Raw genomic sequence first — 23,560 nt, 5'->3', positions numbered from 1 at the left:
TCGCACTTGGTTACACCTACAACGTCTACATTTAAAAGCCGTAAAAAGCGTGCCCACCGTGCTAAATGTCCGCCAACAGGGCGGTGTTGCTGACTTATTCCACTGGTAGTCATTCACTTATTGGCTTCCTTTCCTTGTCGGAGTCTCCGCCGCTCCTCCGGAGGGGGTGGAAAAAAAACAAAAAAAAACATTTCACCGATTAAATTCGCTGGGAAGAGGCTGGGCGCGCGGGGACGGATCAGGGCGGAGACGTGACTGCGCGTCCCATTTGGACCAAAATACAGTGCTGGAATATGAAATGAACGTCGGCCGACCTCCTACGCAAATGCTGGCTGATATATATTCATGAGGAGGACACAAGATGGGGTCGTTAACAACAACGCGGTGGATTGTGGGAAGTGTATTGTGCCGGGAAAGCGCCGTGCGGTCCCCGCCGGCAGGAGAGAAGCGATGTCAAGAATACATTTCCCATGAAGCCTTTCGTCGGCGTCAGTGAAGTGAGGCGGGGAACAGATGGGAGGCGTAAACATAGCTCGTATAAAGTGTTTGGTGTGCAGCCTCTGAAGTACTTCCTCCTATCTGTTGTAGTCGCAGTACTTATCTACGGGCTACCTGCATGCTGGCAGCTAAGAAAACGACCGTGTCAGGGTCACTCACGGTAGTGAAGTTACCGCATAAACAGCCATTATCAGTTGTCAACTGTTGAATATGAGAGTACACTTTGAACCGTTAATAATTAGGGTTACGTTCAGTCTCACGCGATGCGTTCACTTCCCTTTATTACAGTTCTGCCGCATGGAGATGTGAAGCTCCGCTGTAGGTGTATTTATTTCAGACTCGTGGTGACGAGGCAAATAACTTCAGCACCATCGCGTCAGGACGCCATTTCGCAAGGCCATACAGACCCAGGATCAGTGTTCATCCCCTCATTATATTGTATTTCTCGCCATCTAGTGGAGCGAACCGCAAAGCTTGACCTAAACTCTTTTTTTTTAAGTTTCCTGTTGAGGACGCAGCGACCCTGAGCAAGAGCAAGGATAAGCGCACTTTTTTCTTTAATCTAAAGGGGTTATGATATTATTGGACGTGCACAATCCCGATATAATTATTGTCAAATGCATATGAGGTTTTTGCATATAATGCATGCCAATTTAAATTCCGCAGCATTTGCACGCTGACTTTTGTGAAAGTGATGCAATTTCTGCAGAGGTCTCACATTTATCTTCAGTCATAACCTAATGAGGAATCTTATTTACATACTTACCTAACATTAGAAACAAACTGCCTACATCTTATTTTCTGGCTAATTATGGGATAGATTCTCAGCTCTTTTTTGATGTTAACTCTTTTCATGACCTTAATTCTCAATGTCCTTATCAAGTGAAAAACCTTAGTGATGAAGAACTGTTGCCTTGTTTGTATCCTAACCTTCAGGTCAGATGTTCCTACCAGCCTAAAGCGTAAATTACATTCAAAACATGCAAATCACCAAAACTTTGGGTTGTCTTAAAACAATACTTCCATCCCCATGTGTACATATCTTGCTTGCTGTAATCATTCCTCCAGTTAATGCTGAAAGATCCCTTACTCAGCACATAGGGGCTCCTGGTTATTGTTTTAAGAGACTTGAAAAACTGTGAACCAGTCCTTTAAAAAACAGGGACGTTAAACATCAATTTGAAGTCAGAGCAGGTACAGGCTCCTTCCTGCTGAGATGCTTTCATTTAATTTAACCATGCATGTTTATTTTGTTACATTTTTAGAGTCATGTCTTCTTGAAATCTTAATAGCTGAGCAGATTGTTAGTTTCATGTATTTGCAGTCTGTGTCTGATCTCCCTCAGTGGGAAATTGGACAGTATGTGTGTGCCACAAACTGCATTCATAAGGAATTCTCTCACCTGAACACCCGTTATTATCCAAATTGAATATAAAGTACAGAGTAAAATGGGAAATAAAGAAATTTGTGAAGCAAGTCTGATTGCAACAGAAAAGTTTTTGGCAATATGCTTCGATGTATCAGAATGTTAGTGTCTCAAATACTGTCCCTGATTTTTTTTTTTTCATCCTTTAAAAAAAACAACAACTCCAAATGCATTCAGAAATGGGTTTTAATTGGCATGATGTATCCTTTACATGGTATTCTGTATTTCAAAACTGACAACAAAAAAAAGGGAACACTTTCATATTTGTTCAGTTGCTCCATCAACATGTAAAAGGAAACAGATTATTGCTGAATTCATGTTCCTTGATTCCAGCAAAATGGAAAAGCTCAGCCCAGCGGCTCAGGTCAGTTTCCTTGAGCTGAAATGAGAACATATTGGCGTAATTCATTCCTATTTTTAATGCGCCATTGTACTGAACCCATGGGTGGAAAATTTCAAAATAGTGGCATGATGCTGGAATCATACAGAAGCTGGTTCGAACACAGAAATTACCTCCCATTTCAAAGTCTCTGAGATTAGATGACCCAATGAAATATTGATTTTACAAAAAGGAGCAACGTGACCGGCGTCCTGATCCCGAGGATAAACTGCTGCAAACTGTAACAAAACCCCTATTATTTCACATAAAAACCATAAAGTGCAAGACAATTTACTTTGTCCCCAGGTTTTATTGAGTCATCCATTCATCACTGATCGAGACCTTGACAATAAGGGAGAGCGCAGTTTCCTTTGCGGACAGATGCATTATAGAAGGCGACCAACAGCCTTTCAACCTCCAACGCTTTTCGTCGTCTGATGAACAGGAATTTCATATTGCAACTTTAAAAGTAATACAGTAAAAAATATTCTGTGTACATAAAGCTTATGAGCATTGGAATACTGGTGCGGGATCATAGATCAGGTGACAAGACCGTTGAAGTGAAGAGACAAGATGGTCGCAGATCAGATATCCAACAATATTTAACAGACGCGGGGCCCCCGGCCTTAAAACAGTGACCGTTGTAAAGCCAAACTCTTTAGCAGTGCTATGAATTCTAGCAATAAAAATCTAAAAAACCAGACTCTACGAATACGCTTCACCTGGACTTGTTTCAAAAAGAATTGAGATTGCATTGTCGTGTTCAATTGTAGATTTGAGACGGGATTAAATCGGGTCTGAATGCGTTGGTAAACCTGTGCAAGAGGCAGATGTTTTTGGTGGCTCAGTCAAGAGAAAAACGCAGAAAAAAGCCCTCCTGAATAAAGCCTTCCTAAAGAAAAGTAGAAAAGAAAAGTAGAACCCTGAAGTGTGACGTTGTGTATAAGCACGGTTAAAAAAAAATTAAAAAAAATAAAATGGTGGCGGGTACACAAACGACGGATATTGCTTGGTCAAAAGCTTATAATAACATGAGTAAAAAAAGTAAAATGTACAACACAATGCACATTATGAGCAAACATCATTAAAACACACTGCTGCAGACAAACGTGATGAGCCAGCTCTTGGTATTCAGTTTCCAGTCCAAACAGCTGGGACATGTAAAAACACGTAAATGAATCATTTAAGATCAAAGTGCCTTTATAAAAAAAAATAAAAACAGACAAAATATAAAACAGATCGTTGTTGCGCACACTGGAACCAGAATATATATGCCAGCTGCAACTCTTACAATAAACTCAGACGTTATGCGACATGAATGACACTTTGTCAAGCATGATTCTCCTTTAAATGAAACGTTCCTTCTTCAATATAAACATATACATTTGGAGAGAGCGCGGGCATTCCCCACGCTCTCAAATTCACAGTTAGCAATTAGACGTCAACATTGTCGGCACAGTGAGAATTGCACATATGAAAGGGAGGGGGGGGGGCAAAGTCTATGTAGTAATGACACAGAGGGGACTCTAGGGGGTGATATAGCCTAGGAAAAGCAGAGGAAAGAATATATTGCACATGATTCTAATGGTGGACCCTTCCCTTCTGCATGTCTTTCCAAGTCCCAGCAGGTGCAGTGAAAACGGATCTCCTTCTGATGTCGTGAGCTCAGAACAATCAAGCCTGCATCCTTCGCACAGAGTTCTCCACGAGGACTACAGTCGTCCAGGGGGGTGGGGGTGACAGCATAATAAAAGGAGAGGGGATTAAAAACACGTCCACTGAGATGAGTCCACCGGTGTCGGAGCTAATTCCATGGAGGGGCGGCGTGTGAATCGGCCGGAGTCATTTGTGTGCTACTACGGTGGATGGAGCGGTGGGTGTCTGCGTCTTGTGGTACCGACTCAGTCGCGTGGGTCTTGAAAAAGGCATTTCAGAAGACATGGCCTTATTGTAGAAACGGGCACCGTCCAGCACTTAAGGTTCTCAGTGGAGGAGAGCGCCGGTCCGGCACTGCTCGAGACAGTGGTGGTCTACTATGGTCTGTGAAACCTAAGAGACGAGCAAAAAAAAAAAAAAAAAAGTGTTGTTTCAAAACATTTCATCAGCTCATCCAGAGCTCCCTGCTCTGTGCAGCAGCCACTACCGTCAGCATGCAAACAGCTCAGCTGTATATCAACCGAAAACCAAAAAGGGGGCGTGCACGGGCGCCTGCAGAATGAGCGCATTCTGCGCGTTACCTGGTTAAATGGCGACTTGACTCGTGCACTTCCATCTCGTGGCTCTTGAAATCGTTGAGTTCCTTGCGTATAGCTGCCTGCAGAGGACAAACGAGGAGGGACATCTTTAGTACACAAACTGCAGCCTTTCAGCCCCGACTCTACCTCCTTTTTAGCATGCTTCATGCATCATTTACGCTCATCTCGAGGCCACGAATCGCTGAATTCTCTTTTCACATCACAAGATGTCCTCCCCCTCAAGACATCACAGAGCATAAACAGTACTGTACGATCTGTTGCTCTTCTACCTGGGTAGTCAGCTTGTGCTTTTTAAACTATTTACATAGACTAAAAACACACATTGAAAAAATAAAAATTTGAAATAGCATTTTTACTTTGGACCAAAACAGGTTTATTTTTAAAACGAAGAGAGAAAACATTTTTTTTCCGGGTCGGTTTTTGAGCACAAACCGAAGCCGTTTCCATTCATGGAGTCACACATCTTCACATTTGGGACGACACCCAGTGAATCATGGCGTCTAAGTGGCACCACTGGAGCGGTGCAGGGATGAGTGCCTTGCCCAAGGGGCAGGATGATTGTGCAGAGATTCTCAAAGTGAGGATGAGTCAAAGTTCCAGGGAATAAAATGGCGTGCTATGCCTGTTTGTCTTTTCTTTTTTAAATACGGCTACATCCCCTCTAAATGTGTGACAGCAACCCAGGCAGGTGATGTCACCGCTTTTGATATTCGACATGACTCACAAATGGCCTCAATTCTCAGAGAGGATGCTTCTACGACAGGAGAACAAATAATATTCAAATCTGTGCTAGATTGGATATAATAAAAAAATGTCTATCAGCAAAACCTCACTGAGGGGTCCTGAGGCAGTGCTTGTACGATCGCTCTCTTATGTAAGGGGAGATGTTGCATAATCAAAAAAAACCAAAACGCTGAATCCCCGTGATGTTCACATGAGCGCTCCTCAGGTGTGACCTGCCGTGTTCAGAACTGCGCATCATCAAAAGCAAGAGGAGGAGGCAGCATCGCTGCTCGAAAAAAAAGAAAGAAATCAAGACCTCATTAAAAGTCAGACGCATGGAGCGCTGGGCAGTGAGCAGCAGCACCGCTGCAGGGTGTTCACCCACACCAGGGGAACCAAACGGCTGAGCTGGAACTTGCCGTATAGCAAGAAAGGAAGGAGCACAACACGTCCCACTATCATCACTCTCCTGCCGAAGGGGTTGCCTCGTATGAGGTGCAGAGAGCTCTCGAGGAGATGATTTCATTTTAACGAAGCGGAGGTGATACTGGCCTTGTCAGCTGCTGTGAGCCGGGTCCAGGGTTTATCTGCCCGCCTGTCGTAGTCCTGGGCGTCCGACACCTCCACGTAGTCACTGAATTGGATGAGAATCTTGGCCATTCTCAGCTCCTCTACAGTGGGCCTCTGGCTCAGCTGGAGAGAGAGCAGGACAGAATAGAGTTGGAGAAGAGAAAACCAGGTCGAGCATTCCTAGCAACTGTCACGGTTAGCAGCTTCTCAGATTTCTCCAAATATTAAGCTCCTTTTCCACATTCAGTGTTTCCTATTTGGTTCAAGACCACACGGGATGTTTATTCAAATAAATGGGCTTAAAGAATCTATTGGTAATTTCAGAGAAGTGCATCATAAATGCACCAATTTTAGACGGAAATCACCAACATCTGGCACCAAATCAGCCAGGTCGCCCGATATTAGCTCATCACAGTTATCAGTGTCGGAGGCCATCGATGAATAACAAGAAACTGCGGTACATACAGGAAACTTATTTCCAATCAGAAATCTTTTATAGCAGTAGAATGTTGTCAGGATCAGAAATCTTTCAAAAATTAAATAAAATTTCATTCGTTTAAAACATATTTTGTTCAATACAGCGGCCGTCGCTGAATGTCACTACGCTGTACACAACAAGGCGTGTGACGCGCTCAATAAAATCCCCCAACAGCTGCGAGATTTTTTGTTTTGAGCAGCGTGTCCGCAGGAAGTGCTAGAAAGTAATTGAAAGTGACGGGGGACATGCTCGACGCCTCGCTATGGAGGTCCAAGGACAAGGACGCCGGCGTCCCCTGGGGGAGACCTGAGAACTACAACGCCAGGCCTTTACCGGACCAGATCCCAGAGTCACTGTCAGCGTTTGCTTATCCTGCCAACCTCTCCCCCCCCCCCCGTATGCCTAAAGATCACGTGTGGGTTTGCACTTTGAGCTATTTTGGACTCACCTTTCGTGATAGCCTTCGTTTTATCTCCCTCTTCTCCTCTATTTCCTCTAGCTCGTTGCGAGCTGCAGAGAAACGAAGAGGACGAGCGTTATGCTGCGAGCGTGCACAAAAATGTTTAGAGGACACTGAAAGGGGAACAAACACGTCATCTGCGTTAATGTGGCTCATTAGATTCACACTAAACTGGATAAGTTTCTTGCACTTTCCATCATTTTGCTGTTCGGTGCCATTAGGGATGGGTATCAGGGGAGAAGGATTGCTCCATTCCTTTCAAGTTGTCCCAGGGCTTTTTTTGGTCCATGTTCCTGATCAAGTGATTAACCCATTTAGGCATAAACACTTCTTTTTACTACGACTGAATTCTGATCACGTAAAGCTCTTACATCTCCCTGAAACTCATCCATGTGTTGTACTATACATATATTCACAGAGACAAAAAAAAAAAGAAAAGAAAAAACCTCCAGCTCAGAGCAGCAAGTTAAAAGGAGAGCAGAGAGTAAACAAGAAGCATTCTGGGACACGAGCTCCTGTTTGTGAAAGCTTTGGCAGGCGAACTGCATTTTGTGCTCGTGCTGCACACGTACTGTATCCGTAATGCTGCTCACAGTTCCGGATTCCACCCTGGAAAAATGAAGCTTAACCGTGGTACTGTATGCGAGCGATGGCGAGGACGTGACTCGTCACGCGTGGATTCTTTAGGCTTTGTATTTCCCGGCGAGGAGAGCAGGAGCTGCTGGTAAATCGGTCTTTGATGTGAGAGACGCAGAATCCCGGGCGACAGAGCTGCTCCTCTCTGATACTGCATGTGTGTGTTTGAGCAAAAGCAACCCGAGTCTCCCTGGACATGACTCCTCAGGGAGCCCTGCTGCCCGCGTGCCTCAGATGAAAAGACGGACCACGGAGGAGTAAAAGACGTATGCCACTAGCTTTCACATGGCTGGGCCTCTACAACCAGGCTGAAGCATGCAATATGGACCCCTGCATCGCTACAATACGCTTAATGAAGGGTCACGTAGTTAGAGAGGGTCATTTTGGAGGTTTTTGTCTTTTATTTTTTGGTTATTTGTGAGCTCACCATAGCAGCGTCGAGACAATGTTAAGTATAATGAAGACACTCACGTTTGAGGATGTTCCTCTGCTCCAGCTCCTCCGCCGTCGGCCTCTGACTCAAGCGCCTGGTAAGAAACATACAGCCACGGTCAGCACATGATCCCGGGCAACAGGTCAGCAAGGCATCACGTTCCTGATGCAAATCAACCTACTTTACATGCGATATCATGTAAACAGGAGAAAATCGGACATTTCACTGGTTCTTCTTCTGTGGTATAAAGAGGTCAAAAGCTGCTTGCTTTTCCCTCCCAGTCCAGTCACCATATTCACATTTTGCCTCACAGCTTGAGTGCTTTTACAACAGACAACCCTGGGCTTTAAAGTAAAATGCAACACGTTAGTCATTAACTACAATGTGTCCTTACTTCCTGCACAACTTATTTATGAGCAACAGAGTCCAATTTTGTTTTCTCATCACTGATAGATTTGAATATTCTTTTTTTTTTTTTAAGCTCTTGCTTCATGACGGCACTTTCCAAAGATTCCACGATCCCCAATTCCTCTTTTCTGATGGAATGACATGTGATGATACACTGGTGCATTGCAGGGAACAAGGCCAGTAAAAGCAGGTCCTCCTGAAGACTCAGCTCTCATCTGATGCTGAATAAGTCATGATGACACGCGGCCACCGAAAGGTGCTCAAGGCGGCTAAAAGTACACACACAGACGAAGACACATGGAACATGACAGCCTGTTCCCATCACATCTTATTTACGGCAAGATCTGAAGCGATGCATTTTTGTCCAAATTATCTCCAATTTCTGGCTGAAATGGCTCCGATGCAGTAAGGCAATCTGTGAAAGGTCACGCTAAGTGCTTTCAACTGGGGACTCTTATTATAGCGCTGTGTCAGGACCCTGCGGGAGTGGACCCGACAGTAGGCGCCGGATCAATGATTGCCTCCATCCCGTTCAGATTTTTACTAGCCATCTTCCCCTCTTATGCTAAGCTAAGCTATCCCTCTCCTGGCTGTAGCTTCACATTCACCCGACAGACCGGTATCGACCTCATCATCCAACTGTGAGCTAGAAAGCAAATAGGCCCATTTCCCAAAATGTCAAACGATTCCTTGAAGAGACCTCAACTACATAAAAACATATCAAAGCAACATTTAGTCAAAGACACTCTCTCACAGTGCACTCTCACAGGTAAACGCTTCCTCTTGAGATAAAAAGACTCCATGGTTTTGTGCGCTGAGGTCAGTGCGTCCTACAACGGCGGCCTCGTAATCAATTCCGATTGGCCCGAGACAAGCGACGACATCACACGGCACAGACGGCAAAAAAAAAAAAAAAGGAAAGAAAAAAAAAAAGCATGAAATTGGGAATTGCACATCAAATGACACTGTGCAAAGGACACTGAAGGAGCCTTTTGGGACCATGACAACTAAGCAGCCTGGCCTTCTGGGAACACGCGCCGTGTTCCAATCGCAGTGGGGAATAGTGAGGTCTGTGCCAACGGCTCGAGATGATACTCCATCCCTCCCTCGCAACCATATTTCGCACATCTCGGGTCTTGTTATGCTATCCGGCTTTCAGTTTTACCCACCGACATGGCGGCCTTTTCCCCTTCATTCATTCAGACAGTTAAGTCGTGTCTTCAGATCAAACGAGGCGTGTGATGCATTGGGGGGGACAAATAATAAAAATCAAGATGTTTGATCTGTTAAATTACGAGAAGTCACATTTATGATCTCAACATATGTACAGAAATTCCTGTGATTTGTACGCACTGCACCAGAGCGAGAGCGAGAGCTGCTGGTATGAAGTGGATTGCGTGGTGCTGCTGTGTGGAGGAGTCGGGTAGAGATAGTTTGGCACATGCATCACCGTGGTGATTCAGTCAGCGAGGGAGGAAGTCAGGCAGGAGGAAGAAAGAAGCGAGAGAGAGAGAGCTGGAGAGAAGAGAGAGAGAGAAGGAGGGGGGGCATGTGATGCATCGCTGAAATTAGGTCAGCTCCATTTTCAGAGCCTCATTTTAACGAGATAAAGCGATGGAGAAAAAAAGAAATAAAAGGATATAAAGGTGTTTCAATAGAAGAAGAAATAAATAAAAAGGCTCACATTTGCAACGGCTTTGGACTGAGTCACAGTTCTATCAACCGGGACAACGTCAGCACAAAGTAAAGGACAAAATAGTCGCTTTGGTTGAGAAAGCGCAAGTGCTGTTCTTCCAGCAATAATCAACCAGATTTAATTAAAAATATTTGGCCCATAAATTGTGCATGTGTGTTTAAATGTATTCACGTTTAAAAAATAAATGTGCGTGTGCGTGCACTCGCCTCGTGAGTTTGGTGCCGATCTGCTGCCTGGACTCCAGTCGCTCCTCATCGGTCTGCATGGGCAGGATGTTTTTCTCCTCCAGCTCCCTTTTGGATGGACGGTTACTCAGCTTGATGGCCAGAGAGTCTTTCCTCAGCACCTTCTGAGCCAGGGTACCTGAACCAAACACAGCGGCCCCACACGACATGAGAGGAGATGCAGGCGCCAAGCATCGATCTGGGGCCACGTTTAACAAAACGTTCTCTGGCTTTTTTTAGTCACTCATCCGTAACTCTCAATTTTTTGTCTGATGCTGAATTTTAAGTAGTTGCAAAATTATTGAAAAAGGTCCAAACATGGAATACTGCTCTACCAGACTATGATCTACAACCTATAGTGACTTTTAGTTGCACATTACATGGAATGTTTGCCTAAACATTTGGAGTGTCCTGTACCTTTAAGGGCCAACTCATACTTTCACCTTAAAGTCACACATTGAACGGTTCCATTGCACATGGCCGATCACAACCTTTACAAAAACTCCAACATGCTCCCGTGTGAAAACAAGTGGACGGTGTCGAAGAAGCTTTGCACGGGTCAGCAGTTTCGCCGAGAGGAGGAGTGTTTTGCACCAAAGTTTAGCCTTTTCCTTTGTGCAGTTTAACACAAAGACTCCTCAAGGTCCCCGCGACTGCTGCCACTCACTTGTAAATATGCCGTCGTCGTCTTCGTCGTCGTCGTCGTCGTCATCCACGTCGTCGTCCTCGTCGTCCTTGTACATGCTGGGCAGATCCTCGTAGTCGCACTCGTTGGGCATGTTCTCCTTGTCGTCCTCGTAGTCGACGATCACGGACGGCACTTCTCTCCTGTCCAGGGGAAGACACTGACCAATGCCGTGCAACGCAGAGCTGGTGGAGCGAGAGGGACGGAAATAAATCCAAATCTTTTCAAACAGTCGGGAAAATTGTGTTTATGACGTGTAGTGTTACTGAAACCATAACCCCCTTAAACCTTCTCAATCCAGACAGAAAGAAAGCGATTTAAATCAATAAAGGGGCTTCTGGTACAATGATATCTTAGTGGGTTTTTAATCCAAGTACAAGAGGGAGAGCAGATACAGAACTCCAGCTGAATGAGACTGGAGTACAAAGAGCCTGAATGCAGACTGTCTGACGCTGTGCAGTCCTACGCAATGCCATGCAATCCTCTGCACAACAGGGAAAGAGAAACTCAACTTGTACAATTCAGAAACAAAGAGGTGACAGAAATAAACTCAGGCTCAATAGTTGCGAGTGCCAACTGCTCGCCTATTTGATTTATCGATTAACCGCAGTCTAGTCGGAGCTCCTTGCGATGAGCCCGCTGTTACGAAACCCTTTTTTGGAGCTTTCGGTCCAATTGTGAGCAACGGCCATTACTTCCTCAGCCCCTGCCCAAATGGCTTTGGTGATGAAGAGAGCCTAACGTCCGCGGTTACATAACGTCCAATCCGCCACCACGTCCCTTTATTTATTTATTTTACTCCAAGCAGCGACGAAACGCTGCTCTTGTAAAGAGCAGCTGGTCATGTTATGTCAGGCCAACTGCTGGAGGGACACCTCCTCCATGAGCCGGCGCCCACACACACACACACACACACACTTCCAAACTGGGCCACCCTGTGAGGCAGCGGGCTGATTTAGACCCGTACGCCGGTGCTGCATGGCAGGACGCGACCTCAATAACACCGGGATGGATTTGAGAGTAGCAGACGAAAACACAGGACGGTCTTTGCTAATTATAAGGCTTTTCTCCCCCCAGTATTTACTCTGATGAGTGCTGCGATTAGTACAGCTTTTACTAACAAGAGATGCATTGACCTCAGACTCCACACACGACAATTCTTCATAAAAAAGGAAACCGGCAACCCTTTGAGGCCAATCGGTATCAAGAGATACCCTCCAATCGGGGAAATATTTTAAATTACAGTTTTGTTAAAATCCAAACAAGATATCACGTGTGATGCACAGACAGATAGACAAATAGAGGCCGACCCCCCCCCCCCCCCCCCGCTTTCACTGGGAGAACAATCAGATTGAACGACCCGAGCGCTGATGGCCACTAACCTTTCAAACCTCTGCATGGAGAGCGCCAGGGTTTTATTGAGCTCCTCGATGATGCGGCTGGGCATGTGCAAGCTGCCGTACTGGAGCTGGAGCGGGTGGCCGTGGCTCTGGTGGAGGCCGGAGAGCGCGGCGAGCTGGGAGGGCAGCAGGGTGCCGTGGTGGAGGGACATGCCCTGGGGAGGGCCGCACTTCTGGGAGAGAGCGCAGAGTGGGTTGGGGGACGGAGACGGGGAGCCGGAGGAGTCCATTCCCCCTGTAGGCACGCAAATCATCACTTTTTTGGGAGGAAGGGGCGGAGAGTGCTTTCCCCCGGGCATACAGGGCAACTTCATTGGCTTGCAAGAACCTAGAAAGAAAACAAAAAAGCTAAATCAAGATGATTGATTTTATACTTGGTTAAATGGCAGTCACTACACTTTGATGGCTCGTGGACACGGCTCAGACGTCAGCGCAGAGCGGTGGGAATTAGGCCAGGGTAATGCCACTTCCCTCTGACGGACAACGACAGAGAGAGCCCTGCTGACATAACCACCGGAAGAAAAAAAAGAAGAAAAAAAAAAAAAAAAAAGAAAAAAAAAAAAAAGAAAGGGACACCGAGCATCAACTGACCTGTGCTGTGGTTCGGCATCCTAGAGAAAGGCTTGGGAGGGAGAGCGGGAGGCTGTTTGTGGTACTTGACGGGGTTATCCTGAAGGTCTCCAGAGTAGGTGACAGATTTCTTGGCGGGCAGGACCATAGACGACTTCATAGAGGACTCCTTAGTGCACACTCTGCCGTCCATCGAGGAGCCGAACTCAACGGTTGCTAAACATTTTTTTTTTTTAAACAAAGAGCATCAGTCTGACAAGCATCGAAAATCGTGATTTGACTGCACAAGAAAGACACTTGACGGGAAAGACTGTTCCAACAAAGTTTTAAATGAAGTGCTCAGTTTTGAGACAATGGGAAGTGGATTCAGAACAGCTCAGGCTGTTTAACGACCCGAGAGCCCTTTATCAGCACAAAGCAGACCAGGGAGCGCTGTCAGCCAAGCAGTTTGACAGAACCTTTGCTTTTTTAATTCTTTCACAGCACGAAGCCGTTTGATGTGGGGTTTTTTTTTAAAGCCTGACAGTGCAATTCACAACGCTGCTCACATATTCTGACAAACAATGCATTCATGTTGGGAGCTCTCCCCCAGTCCCAAATTTCATCTCGACAGCCTTTTGAAGAGAAAACCACAAGAATAATTATAACCCCCCCCCCCTTATATTTTTGAAAGAAAGGCAAGTCTCATGCCTTTTGAACATTCAGAAAGTCTTGGAGTTTATGCTCATATTCATGTCAGTCGTCGCTGTAACCAGCTGTCCTTCAAAGGCCCTCCTTCTGAAGCGTCCTCATGAGGGAAGATCTGATCGGAGCTTTAAATTCAGCCACTGAGACGGCGGACTCGGTACCATTTAACTTTCAACGAGACCAGTGATGGGGTTTGGCTGCCGTGTGCCACATTAAATCCAGGAAGTCTAAAACACGGCAAACAGTTAAAGCCGATTTTTACAATCCAGCAGCCAATCAGATGAAAGGTTAGCACATTTTTGCTAACATGGGATTTCTTTTATTTCTATTATAGTTACATTTCTGCCCCTAAGGATCTATTTCTATCTGGATCAGTGGCAGTGCTGATGAAACAATGCAGCTTCAATAGATCTAGTGGCGCTTTGCCTTGCATGCATACAAATATCCACTGCTGATCTATCAAGCTGTGCACACAAGCTTTTGGTTTTTGTTTAATTATGGAAACTAGGTTGTCGCTGGGCAGGGACACCTGGCCTAATTAATATGCACTGCATTCTAAGGAGTGGCACGGGGGGGGGGGGTACTTTAAGCTTTAAGGAGAAGCGGCTAGCATTCTACAAGTAAAATATTCCATTTACAACCGTACTTGATTTGGGAACGTTTGAAGGCATTTGTTTTAGCCTTCTTGTTTTTGAAAATTGTCCAAAAAGCTCAATTTGTAAAACAATAAAATATGGAAACCCCTCATTTGCTCTGTTCAGTTCACATCTTGGCAAGAAGCAACAGACTTCTCTGAGCTTCACTAACTTTATTTGCGATGTCCCGAGGCATGCGGCGCTCTCTGCTGTCAAGATTCAAATACACTCTCTAGCTTTGAATACGGGGTGTGTCGGGCACATCAAATCAAGATCAAAGAGTGTATAAAACCCCACAACATTTCTACAATGAAAGATTATATCACCAGACGCCCGTGCCAAAATCCTGAAGAGCGCACTTCAGACACTCCTGATTAACGAGGAGACGAACAACTTCCAATTCAGCGCACCGCTCCGATACAGTCACTGTAGGTTCTACTTAAGAACAGAGACCGTTTCCAGCTCTGGTGAAGTCAGATGGGAACTGGAGAACATGCAGCTCACCTTTTTCAAAGATCTCTTTCAGCACTCCTCTCTTGATCAACTCATCTCTGCTCTGTCGCATTGACATCTTCCTTTCCAGAGCTGAGGGGGCAACGGAGAATAATGGGAGTCATTTTCACATCGGCAAAACCTTTGAATAACACAAAAGAAAAAGCAGAAAGAGATCTCCAGATCAAGAGCCATGGCTTTAAGTAGATTTGTACTCATGATACTGGCAATACCTGGAGGTCTACGAGGGATTTTCAAGATGGCCGTGCATGGCCATTCAAATCGGCTTCTCTTTTAAAATACTTTTTCTTTCTTTTAGAGTGTTTTTGTTGAAAACATGATAGGGCAGGCATTATTCTGTATTCTTATTATTGTCAACAAGTCTCATGAATAGACCACAGCGAACCATCCATGAGCCTTCCCCTATTCTGTCTGTGGCACTCAGCCCCAAACCACATTTGTTCCAACTGAACGAATGAAATTTATATAGCGCTTTTCACAGACATAACATCACAAAGTGCTTAACAGAGCAGAAATTTAAAAGCATAAAAAACACAATGTGACCCTAGGGTCAATAAATGACATACACAGAGAAAAATAAAAAATAAGATAAAAATTTAAGACACATTTTAAGAGCAGGTCTAGGACATGAGTTTACTTTTACTCAAACGCCAGCCTAAACAGGTGGGTTTTGAGCTGTTTTTTAAAAGTATCCACAGTATCTGCGAGGCGCAGAGTTGCAGGCAGAGCATTCCAGAGCCTCGGGGCCACTGCCTCAAAGGCTCGGTCACCACGGCTCTTAAATCGTGTGCGTGGGACTGACAGAAGACCTAGAGCGTTTGACCTGAGAGTGCGGGCGGGTGAATAGGGGCGAAGTAGATCAGCTACATAAGCCGGAGCCTGACCGTGAAGTGCTCCGTCAGTGATGGTGAGAATTTTGAACTGAAGATGTAACCCTTTTGAAATAAATCTTCGTATTTAAAAAAAAATGGCCTGAAACACTCTTAAAAACAGCTGAGCACTGTAGTTTAAGAAAAAAAGATTACTCAAACAGGAGCAAGCGGCGGATTTACCGGGGACTATTTTCAGCTGCGGATTAGTACACATTTAGTGGGATGCGGAGTATTTATAGCAGCAGGGGCGGCGGCGTATGTGGACCTGACACAAAATAAACTACAGAGCCCATCATCATTGTGACGACGGGACATGTCACCCAGTGCAACAATGATTTGCCTGCACAGGTGATACTTGTAGGATCAATTCATTGTTGGGTTTTGTCTTTTAATGGGATTAGACAAGAAAAATGGAGGCTATCAACAAACTTATCCTACAAGTAAATGAGTTTCTTTTTTACTTGAACACGACTGTAGCACCAGTATATTATTGGTCTTGCTGTACATGCGTGTCTAATGGTAGATCTTTCGATCGTTTGTCATGTAAAAGAATTCCAAGCAACTTCAGCGGAGAGAACAGCAGTGTTGGTAACATCCTGGATTTTGTTGTAAAGATAATCTATGAAACGTCTCTTCTGATCACCTAAAGCTGAACACAAACCTTGATTAACAAAAGAGATAAAAGGGTGGAGAAGCTATTCCAACAACACCTCCCATCGTAATGCATTATGCACAAGATAACACGTCCCATAGCTACTGCTTCTATTCTTAGCCTTCAAAAAGTCGAGGCACTTAACATCTTGTAGCAGTAGGCGGCACAAAGGCAGCTAAACAAAAAAAAAAAAAAAAAAATCATGCAGCCAATTTCCAAATTCTACCCCTGCATAGAAACAAATTAAGAATGTGAAATGAGGATCAGCAACAGCACTTGAGCACGCTGAGCAGGAATCTCCCTGCAGGCGTCTGTAGCTGCTGCTTGAGAGGGAGATCACACATCGGGCCATGTGTGCCTAACAGATGACCCAGGAGTCTCCATTAGAGCGCGGTGTGTTCAATGCCAACACATCCTCACTGTGGATTCATGAAAATACTGACCGCTTGATATTTCTTCTCCTTGCCCTTAGTCACAGCACAGTGGATTTAAAACCAACTGCTGAGAGTCCAAAATAATTTTAAAAAACACAAATGAGTCGTGCAAATGTCGGCCGGGCAAATTTGGATCCTCTGTGCGTCGTTCGAAACTGCGCCAGCAAGAGAGAGTTATCATCAAACACTATACGTTCCATTATGAGTTCCTGCAGGGTACCAGATGTTCAATATCACTCAATACTTCAAAGGTGTTCCAAGAGAAGCCTGTTTGAGATCAGCTCCAAGCCAGAAATCAGTTAAGCAGAGATACATTTTTTTGGGGCGGTGACCAAAATATCCCAAATACGTCACAAAAAAGAAATTCTCCACCGGAGCCCTAGGAAGTGCTGCATTGAAGAATGTGAAATGAAAGGAATTTGTACACGTTACTTGGGATGCTGATGCAGACAGAACATTTTTTATTTTTTTTTGTTTTTGTTTACAGATGCAACTAATTGAACATGAGGTGAAGTCAAAGGGGATAAAGACACGTCTCAAACCGCTGCCCCAGAATCAACACAGAGGAATGCTCCTACCAGAGTGCGTTTGGCCAGTTCCACAAAGCAGCGCAGGCATTAAAAAAAACAAAAATAAAAATAATCCACCTCTTTGCACCCGTGCACTCACAAACTTCATTAAAATTTACAACAGCTCAGAGAGGTTTCTATGAATAGCGTCTGCCAGTTGAGCCGTACCTGGATAATGAGAAAGAAACACCTTGTAGTAGTCTGAACGTGTAAACAAAACTAGAGATCTCTGCACCGTGGCAGTCGATCCTCCTCAAAACTCACACAACCCTCTTCAAGTGAGAGGCGACGACTGTGCTTTCTGACTATTGATGTCAACATACGAGAATCTTCTATAATCTTATTCAGGGATGAACACCATTAAAAACAGACAATACTGTTTTAGCCTCTGTAGAGTCTCATTTCTTTAAATAAAAATCTTCCAATAACACTTGATTTCACCACCGAAGATATTTCTAAAGAAACATTCCTGATGAAAACATCTGCACCAACACATCTGAACCCTGGGCTAAAGGTCGACGCACGGCTGGCGTTTCCTGTGACGTGTTGGGGGATTACACTACTCAAAGCTTGATGACATAACTGCTATGCCACGGGATGCTGCACGGTTACGAAACACCATTAACTCAAAAGCCTTTGCGCGGATACGTCTTGACAGATATTGTCTGCGTATAAAACAAAAGAAGGTATTGTTAAAAACGGACAACGCAGCTGGCCGAGCGTCGACTCAGGAGTTAAATCACTGGCTGTCCAGCCATTTTGTTTAATATTTAATGAATGCATTAATAGTCTGCAAGAATTGGAATTTCATGTTCATTTCATCAGAAAGGTCCTGCGAGAGCCATTTAAAAGAATTTTAAAAAGTGGATTATTTTATTTATTTTTTATTATTTTATTTTTTTTAACAGCCACTCACGCCTCTCTCCTTAACTTTGATCCTGAAAGTGATTTACTGGGTCACCACCAGAATGGCAAATTACAAGCTGTGAGTTCACAATAAGGTCTAGGACTGTGCTGAGGAGCATTAATATTCATGGGCACAATGCATCTTTCATATCAGGGTCCATAAAGCAGACGCCGTCCTCTAAATCACCTTAAATATCAGCAAGCTCTATTTCGGACGGTCCGAACGGCGTCCCAGACGAGAAGATCAGAGGCTCCTCAGGGACACGCAGCAGTCGACAGCGTATCAAATGGAAACTGGCACGTCTCAGTGCAGCCAGAATTGATCTGAGAACACTACGCTTAGTTTCTTTTTTTCCAGAGAAAATATTTTCCACTGCGAAGTGACCCAGATAACCAGAACACAGCCTACCAACCCTGAGGCTCAGTAGCTCAAAGTGGAGCCCGAGCCTCTGCATTAAAAAAATAAAAAAATAATAACTTTCACGGAGCCTTTTATCAATGACACGCTCCCGTGTTAAGGCTTGATGTGGCTAAACGAGTCTTTGATACATTAAAAAAAGGATACAGCGGAGATGAAAAAAAACTCTAATGAACAGCAAGAAGGGTGCGTTTAGACGACCGCTGTTCACCAGGAAGCGCTGACTAATTGGATTAGAAACAAAAGATGGGAGAAAGCATCAGACTACCGCGTTCTTTTGATGAATCTCTGCTGAACGTACAGAGCGCGATAAGACGCCCGACTGTCAGGCCCTCCCCGCTTCCTTCCTTCCTTCCTGAGGTGAGGAGTACAGCCCCCCCCCCCCCCCCCCGGAGCTGGCCTTCATCAGCTTAATATCACAACACGTTCATAATCCGCCGCCGTGCTCGGTGGCCAATTATCGACGACATCATCTGCTTGCCCAGTGGCTGGCCTCAGCTCCCGGCTGGCACAGCAAAGACGATCAACAGTGAGGCATTCGCCGGCGACTGCAGGGACGAGTAGGGCTCAACCCTAAAATCAAAAGCACATATGGGCTTTTTCCTCCCTGTGGAGCTGCCTAGTTTCAGGAGATATCGGCCGTCATCCCTCCAATATAACGGAACTACATGGATTGTGATTCTGAGGATGAACCGTTCCTTTTAAGAAACAGGTCGAATGTTTTACAAGTGGGGGAAGAGTTACACGGAGCCATCTTTCTTCTGCTCCTTTCTCTAAATGATCCGTTTCACTAAATATCCGTTTTTCCTTTTTGCTCCTTCTTTCGGTCTTGTTAGATTAACACGCTGCGGCCGCCTACTCAAAATCCAATCCACGCCTCCAGCGGTTGTTAGCAATTCATGGATTCAGTGCTGTTTGAACCCCTGAATGGGGCCGCTGCTTAGCCAGATAACAACAGGGTGCACCGGATATTCCAGCAGGTGAACCCGATCCCGTTTGCCAGCACACATCTCCCTCCATTTTACAAAAACTGTAAATATGAAAATAAAATATGCAAATCAATGGAGGCGTTTTTAAAGACGTTCCGTGATCACTGGCTCATAAAAGATACGGTTTCATAACGTTCCCCCTTTAATAGCTTGCTGGTGCGCAAATTCATCCCCTGAGCCGCTTCCTGTCACTTGAATATGAATGTTGCAGCGGCTCGCTGTGCAGGCTGCATTCCTCTCGTTTGGGGCTTTAAGCGGTCGGGTTCACACTTGTTGAAATTGACGCGACGGTGTGAGAGCGTGGCGGTACTGGCGTCACTTTGGTTAAAGAACCTGCCTGAGCATTGGGGCTACTTGCAGGACTGCACACGGCCTGCAGCTGGAAAACGACACACAGATTCCACTTTACAGGCCGTTCCGGTGGCTCATAATCCAGCATCACGCCGCTGTCAAAAAGGATTGAATGGAACAATGGCAGCAAAAGAATCATTTGGAGACAGCAGCATTATGCACACAAAACAAGTGGATAACAAAAGCGATGAGCGCGCTCCCCCCCCCCCCCCCCACTCAACTCCACTGTGCATTAACATTATTGTAACGGGAGGAAAATAAAGCCCTTTTGTCGCTCAGCTCTTCATTGTTGTCCTTCACCGCAGCAGGGGAGATTCATGATTGTTTCCAGTGCTGGCTAGCTTTGAAAATACAGTAAAATTGTCAAGAGAGTCAAGCATCGAAAGCTAACAAATAGAATTAGTCAGCACTTGTGTGTCTCACTGAAAATACCACATCGGCCAGAGAGACTGCAGAGGAGCCGGGGGGGGGGGGGGGGGCAAACACAAACTGCAGCAGAACAGCACTCTAGGAACATGTGTTGTACTAACATGCTGGAGAATTAAGAATAAAATGTACCAGCTGATGTCTGCTTGAACTTCTCACTCTTCTTCTTCCTCCATTTCCAGGGCTTGAGGAGGCGTCCCAGAGTGGCGAACTTGCTCCGGCGACGGATGGGCGGAGTGTGGGTGCCGGAGAGCAAGGACTCGGAACGCATGGCGGCCAGCCTCTCTACTTCCTCAGCTGTACGGGAATACAAAAAACAGGACAAACAGGGTCTATGTTAGGTGAGGATGCAGAGGAGGTGATATTCTGGTACTCATGCGGGAGAGATAGCAGTAAACGCAGCAGACACTTTTGCTCACAGAGATCCAAGCAGTTAGGAGCCCGTGCCAAGTGGCCCCCTGATTCCCCTCGTGACTGGGCGAGGTTTGGAGAGGATAAACAAACCTGCGGCTCACATAGCATTAGCTCCGAGCCTAAACAGTTTGAGGCTGCATCGCACCGAGCGGCTGGCAGAACACAACCCCCCCCCCCCCAAAAAAAACAGACTAATAAGCAGCACCTCAAAGGCAAATCTTTCTGCTCCTCATTAAATATTCACAAGGCCCCAGCTCGTTAAGACTTTTACGTACCGTTGGGTATCAAAAGAGTTTCATTCTAACACGAGTTATTAAATGAAAACGTGAAAAAGGCGTGTCGTGTTTGGAGAGATGCTGCGATCCAGGAGTACAAAAAAAATAAATTAATTAAAAAGATAAAAAAATAAAAATAAAAAGAAAGTGGCAAAAGTTGCTCTTACAAAAAAAAAACCAAAGCTAATGTATTAGCTGCAGAGGTACGATCACAACTCTGACTCAAAACAGACTCACTGGGAACGGATCTAAAAATAGCAAACAAACCACGGTGGGCCTTTAGAAATGGACGCGTCGCAGACAGTTAAGGTGTATAAAAGGAAGTAGCATGCCCCGACAGTCAAACAGCTTTATGAGACCATCTTGCAGGAACAGAAGACCAGCAAAGCAGTCACTAAAACTTCATCATAATAAACGGCACTCACAAGATCATAGAAAAGGCTTCGGTCTTAATAATTGCTGCTTTTTGGAGTTTGCCTCACTTGCATCATCTTTTTGCAACCTTAGCACAGTGTTGCACTGCCAGGCGCCAAGATTTCCCGCCTTGTGGGAGCAACGATTACCCAACTTGAATAGCGATGAAAGCAGACACTGAGTCAAGACAGGTTTGAGTCTGTGCAGAATGCGCCGACACAACTGCGTGACCATAACGGAAAAGAAGTATTCCAAAAAGGGCCACGTTCTCATGCCTGGGTCTGGAGTCCGGATTGTGTCAGATCATCAGCCATGACATGCTGTCAGGGAACTCGTTTTTTTTGGTCAATCATTACGTCACATTCGTGTCACTTTTGCGGGTCGATGACAGCAGCAGGGTAAACAATGCGACAGTAACGCAGCGGGAATCAGTCCCGCGGACCTTTCGAAGTGGACGCTCTGGTGCCTCGGAGCCAACGCGTCTCGGCACCACGCCGCTCCATAAACAGCTCTATGCAGACAGTGCTGATTAAATCCAGCGGAGAGTCAAATTACTAGGTCCAAAGGCTCGAGGAAGACAAAAGAGGCAAATCAAAGCCGAGTGACATCCAACAAAGCGAGCAGCAACCAGCTCTGTGATAATGACACACTTATGAACCGCAATGAAATAAATTACAGCAAACACTTCTTTGTGGGCCTCCACGCGTTAACGCAATGCACATCATATTTGGTGCATCTGTGTATTCTCTATAGTCTGTGCCGTGTGTTTACTTCCCCCCCCATCTTTCTTTTACTGGACCATTTCCAGGCACAGAAACACACCCACACACCCAAGAATGTCTACAACTCAAGTGCAAGGTGATGTAATCAATCACAGTCTTGACAAAATCCTGACAGAGGGGAGAGCAGCTCAATCTGCAAAGCAAAAAAAAAAGGGGGGGGTGGGGGAAGAGGAGAGAAAGTGCTTCCAAGTATCCATGGTGATTAAAAAAAATGTTTTCATGACATCCGGCCCAGTTGCATACAACCTGCATTCTCCACCACTGGAACACATCGGTGTGGCTGCTTGTAATTTGTAAAAAAAATAAAATAAAAAACACTTGTTTGCATACCAAGATGGCTGAGTGATGATGTAATGACACTGACCTGGAAATGGCTTTGTGCACACAGCCTGCACAGCGTCATGCCATTTTAATCACAAATAAATACATTAAAGTAAATATTTTAGCTTCCATAATAAGCTACATAATAAAGAGATGTTTGTGTGTGATGCAAACCAACGAGTAGCAATTCAATCAGAGCCCAACCCCTGCAAGAAGTTCTGATCCAGTCAGAAGCAGTTCCCACAAACGGCAACAATGAATCAGTCGCGTTGCGTCTAAAAGGCACATGAGTCACTTGAAACCGCAACTAGCAGACACATCATGCAGACGCAAAGCACTGAGCGGTATGGAGCCCGGTGGGGCCCATCGGCAAGTCATGAGCACAGAGCACGGCTGCACCGCGGGATGACGCCACGGCCCCGGTGCTCGAGCCTCTTTACTCACCGTCCTGCGTGTCGTTCCCGCGACTGCAATTGCTGCAAATGTGCTTGATCTCCTTCCCGATGTGGCAGTGGATGGCGAAGGGCATGTTGTTGTTGTGGTGCTGGTGGTGGTGCTGGTAGGTGTTGTGGTAGTTGTGGCTTTGCGGATGCTGGCCGTGTCCTTTCTTGTTGCCGAGGGACATGATTTTGACCAGGCTGAACGCCGCCTTCTTCTTCTTCGGCTTCTCCACCGCCACGGGCGTTGCTCGGCACCCCGTGGCAAACCAAGTGCCGTGCATGATGGTGGGCGCGGGGTCCACCGTCGGGTAATTGGCCGTCTTGAACATCGGGGTGGTGGGGAAGGGGGCGCGAGAGCAGAGCAGTGCTTCTGTGTGAACGACGGCGTGGCTTCAATTTAAATAAAAAAATGAAAAAGGCCCATCAATTGAGTCGTACCTGACCTACAGTAGCGGCTTCCATCGAGCCGAAAAAAAGCCAACAGCCGCTCGTCTCTGCCGTGTCGCCCCCACACACCTTTACCTGAGATCCCGGTAACGTGCAGCTGCTCGGCGGCGCAATGCTAAAGTCGCTGCTGCTGCTGCTGCTGCTGCTGCTGAGAAAGACAAAAAACAAGAAGAA

General features: G+C 45.6%; 1 protein-coding gene across 1 annotated transcript; it reads right to left on the bottom strand.

Moving 5' to 3' along the window:
* Positions 1-3,769: 3,769 nt before the first annotated feature.
* On the bottom strand, positions 3,770-23,268 carry LOC306788842 (phosphatase and actin regulator 1-like; the record flags this gene model as incomplete). The annotated part of the gene is made up of 12 exons (XM_079284514.1): positions 3,770-4,352; positions 4,541-4,613; positions 5,830-5,974; positions 6,778-6,839; positions 7,897-7,952; positions 10,169-10,325; positions 10,854-11,056; positions 12,254-12,599; positions 12,863-13,057; positions 14,668-14,748; positions 20,426-20,590; positions 22,944-23,268. 12 exons carry the CDS (start codon positions 23,266-23,268, stop codon positions 4,337-4,339), a joined length of 1,824 nt encoding a protein of 607 aa, XP_079140640.1. The 3' UTR covers positions 3,770-4,336.
* Between the last annotated feature and the right edge of the window lie 292 nt (positions 23,269-23,560).

The sequence above is a fragment of the Melanostigma gelatinosum genome (genome assembly GCF_949748355.1).
Source record: "Melanostigma gelatinosum genome assembly, chromosome: 15".
Lineage (NCBI taxonomy): Eukaryota > Metazoa > Chordata > Actinopteri > Perciformes > Zoarcidae > Melanostigma > Melanostigma gelatinosum.
The sequence above is the reverse complement of the archived record's forward strand: the minus strand, read 5'-3'. Positions and strand labels throughout refer to the sequence as shown.